General features: G+C 39.0%; 2 protein-coding genes across 2 annotated transcripts in view; both read left to right on the top strand.

The window, feature by feature from the left end:
- The window catches only part of LOC117935193 (endothelin-1 receptor-like), a 9926-nt gene extending 6798 nt beyond the window's left edge, over window positions 1–3128 (top strand). The window contains exon 7 of the mRNA XM_034857331.1: window positions 3093–3128. Coding sequence (XP_034713222.1) covers window positions 3093–3128 — 36 coding nt within the window. The remainder of the gene's footprint in view (window positions 1–3092) is intronic.
- Window positions 965–3569, top strand: part of LOC117935192 (transmembrane protein 184C-like) — a 10868-nt gene continuing 8263 nt past the window's right edge. Inside the window, exons 1-2 of the mRNA XM_034857330.1 lie at window positions 965–1246; window positions 3093–3271. Of these exons, the coding sequence (XP_034713221.1) occupies window positions 3155–3271 (117 nt within the window). The 5' untranslated portion in view covers window positions 965–1246; window positions 3093–3154. The remainder of the gene's footprint in view (window positions 1247–3092; window positions 3272–3569) is intronic.

Here is a 3569-nt window from a genome sequence, read left to right as displayed (position 1 = left end):
CACACACACGCACACACGCACACACACACACACACACACACAGTGAAACTGCTGCTGTTTCTTCTGTTTGTGTCCGAGTATTTACTATCAGCTGATTTCATATCGGGTCAGAAGTTGTTGACACGTCGTTTGTTTATGTGAATGGACGGTCTGACCTTGGAGTTGTGTGTCTATTATTAATGTTTAAATTAAATTAAATTATATATTTGTTTATATCAATAAAGCTGAATGATCAAAGCTTGTGGTTTATACACACGCACACGCACACACACTCACAATACACACACACACAAACACACACAAACATACAGAAACAGACACAGACACACACACACACACACACACACACACACACACATACATACAGACACAGACACACACACACACACACATACAGACACAGACACACACACACACAAACATACAGACACAGACACACACACACACACACAAACATACAGACACACACACACAGAAACATACAGACACACACTCACACAACACACACACACACAAACATACAGACACACACACACACAGACAAAGAAACATACAAACACACAAACACAGTTTCTCACACACACACACACACACTCGCACAACACACACAAACATACAGACACGCACATTCACACACAAACATATAGACACACACACATCCACAGAGAAACGCACACACCCACATACACACAGGCACACACCCACACAACACACACATACAGACACACACATCCACATCCACACAAAAACATACAGGCACACACACACACACACAGTTTCTTACACGCACAAACACACACACAGACACACAAACATACAGACACACAAACACACGCACAGTTTCTCACACGCGCACGCACACAACACGCACACATATGGAGTAAGTGGATGGAAACCTCCTTGAATAAAGATAATTAGATTTGCAGGCTGCTTCCTGGCGACCACTCCTCCTCGTGACACCGCGCGTGCACAGCGGGTAGGGCAGGCAACGGACAGCGGCCGCCGCCCGAAGCCGTCGGTTGTGCGAGCACCGGGCTCCGTGGATACCGGGATTAACGGATACACGTAACCGGGCAGGGTGGTGGTCGCAGCGGATCTAACGGTAACAGCTGATCCGCGGCCGACCGCCGGGCGGAGGGAGACGAAGAAGAAGAAGAAGAGGGATGCGTTGCCTGGTAACGGAAACCTGACTGAGGAGGAAAAACAGGCCAACCGTCACTCTGAATGAACATCTTCATCTTTAACGGTTCAAATCTCTAAATATTTAACGACACAAGTCATCGGTATCAAGTGTTTTATTTAGGCAACTACCTGCTCTCGCTGTGTAGTCGATAAAAATGCCCATATTTGATATTTTTAGCCGAAAAAAACACTAATGTTTAGGCAATAAATGGTGTTTAATCGACCGTGACCTCATTGAATTGGTGCTTATTTTGAAGGCTAGCTAAATTAAATATTAATTTACATTTTAACGACCATGACATGGCAATAATATACATACTGTACATAGAGCCTATAGCTAACGTTTTTGGGTGTTGTTTTTTTTTAAATGTAATGTCATAGCTATCCTATAGAAAAAACACCCTAAGAGCAAAACAGTCATTTTAACCGACAACGTTAACATTAGTTAGCTAGTAGCTAAGCAAATATTAGTTTAATTAATAATATTCATATTGGTTCTATATTGAAATATAATCGAAATGCAATGCAGAAAAAGTGTTTAATTAGGTATTTTGCTAGAAATATTCGACTTTAATATACACAATTAGTGATAAATAGTCCTCAGAATGTTTTGTGTTAGCATGTAGCTTAAAGTTAGGCTATCGTTACTATGTGGTAACTAGCTAATATTAGGCTACTTATATTAGCTTATTCTTTATTTGAATGAAGACGTTACATTGCTAGCTTATGCTAGCTATCATTAGTTTGTAATGGCTCCCACCCATAGACTGTATATTATTATTATTATTATTATTATTAATAATAATAATATTAACGGTCTATGCTCCCAACTTTGGCTAGGTAGCCAGTAATAAATTGTAATGCTACCGCTGTGTTACTCATAAAATGTATTTTTAATTTCACTGCAAGTACATATGTACTTTACGTTAACTCTACAGTATGAAAACACATAGCATATGCATATAATGTGTTTTTAGTGTGCCAAAGTGTACTAAAAGTCTCATTTTAGTATGTTGAAGTAACGTTAAAGCTACCACACACTTAAAGTTAAGCTTTTGCACAACTAAAAGTATAATAAGTTCAAAAATGCTTGTTCCATTTGAACAGTCTTTGAATATACTAAATATTAATACATCTGCTATAGGCCTACACTTCAGTGTGGTGCAGCATATGTAGTATTATTTTAGTATAGTAACATATAGTATAACATAAACTACTGTTTTTATACTCAAGTAGTTTGTTTTTTGTATAGACTCGGGAAAACATTGTTAAAATGAACTTGCAATATTGTAGACCTTAGATTAGATTAGATTAGATTAGATTAGATTAGATTAGATTAGATTTCATTCATCCCACAGCGGGGACATTTCCTTGTTACAGCAGCATTTTCTTCAATAACAAACAAACAAACAAGTAAACACACAAGAAATACAGGCAAAAAATAGACAATGAGTAGAAGGTAGACTGAAAGTAAAATGGCGTCAACTAAAAGTTTTGTAAAGTGCGGTCGCCATGATACAAGAAGCAATATTACAGTGTAAGTAAGTGACGTTAAAATTAAATTGAACATGTAATTAGAGTATTAAAGCAAAAGTAGGGAGCATAATATAAATAATATTTACCTGTGACCATAAATAATATTGAAAAATAAGTAGTTGTAATGATAAAAATATAAATACAGATAAGAAATACAGTACTTCTTCTAGTACATCTAAAATTAAAACTCTTCCAAAGGTTTCTAGACTGCAAAACAATTCAATTTTAAATACATTTACAGTTATTGTCATTATACCTGTGTAGACTACTGGTTTCACCACTCCTAGATAAAGCACCTTGGTAAAAGTTAGAAAACCAGAAGATAAAAGATAAGGATTAATAGTGATGCTGTTACCTGCTGTTGTGTCCTCCAGGTGTGGCCCAGTGGGTTTTTTAGGATGTGCCCGTAGGCGTGTGTGGGTGTGAAGCAGCCGCCATGCCGTGTTCCTGTGCAGAGTGGAGGAGGTGGATCCGCCCGCTGGTTCTGGTTCTGTACGCTCTCCTGCTGGTGGCCGTGCTGCCGCTCTGCATCTGGGAGCTGCGGAAAGACAAGGTACGCGTTCCTCTTCTTCTTCATCACCTCCAGCGTCATGCACCCGGAGAACGTTGGGAGTCTTGGAGATGTTTTTCATGGAGATCAGAGATGGTCCAATACCATTTTTTTGCTTCCCGATACCTGAACTTTGCGTATCGGCCGATACCGAGTACCGATGCGATACCAGTGTTTTAAAAAATACAGATATATTATAACCCTCATGTTGTCCTCATGTTGTCCTCATGTTGTCTTCATGTTGTCCCCATGTTGCCCTCATGTTGTCTTCATGTTGTCCTCATGTTGTCCTCATGTTGTC

Source organism: Etheostoma cragini, chromosome 19 (assembly GCF_013103735.1).
Source record: "Etheostoma cragini isolate CJK2018 chromosome 19, CSU_Ecrag_1.0, whole genome shotgun sequence".
In the NCBI taxonomy this organism is placed as follows: domain Eukaryota; kingdom Metazoa; phylum Chordata; class Actinopteri; order Perciformes; family Percidae; genus Etheostoma; species Etheostoma cragini.
The sequence above is the reverse complement of the archived record's forward strand: the minus strand, read 5'-3'. Positions and strand labels throughout refer to the sequence as shown.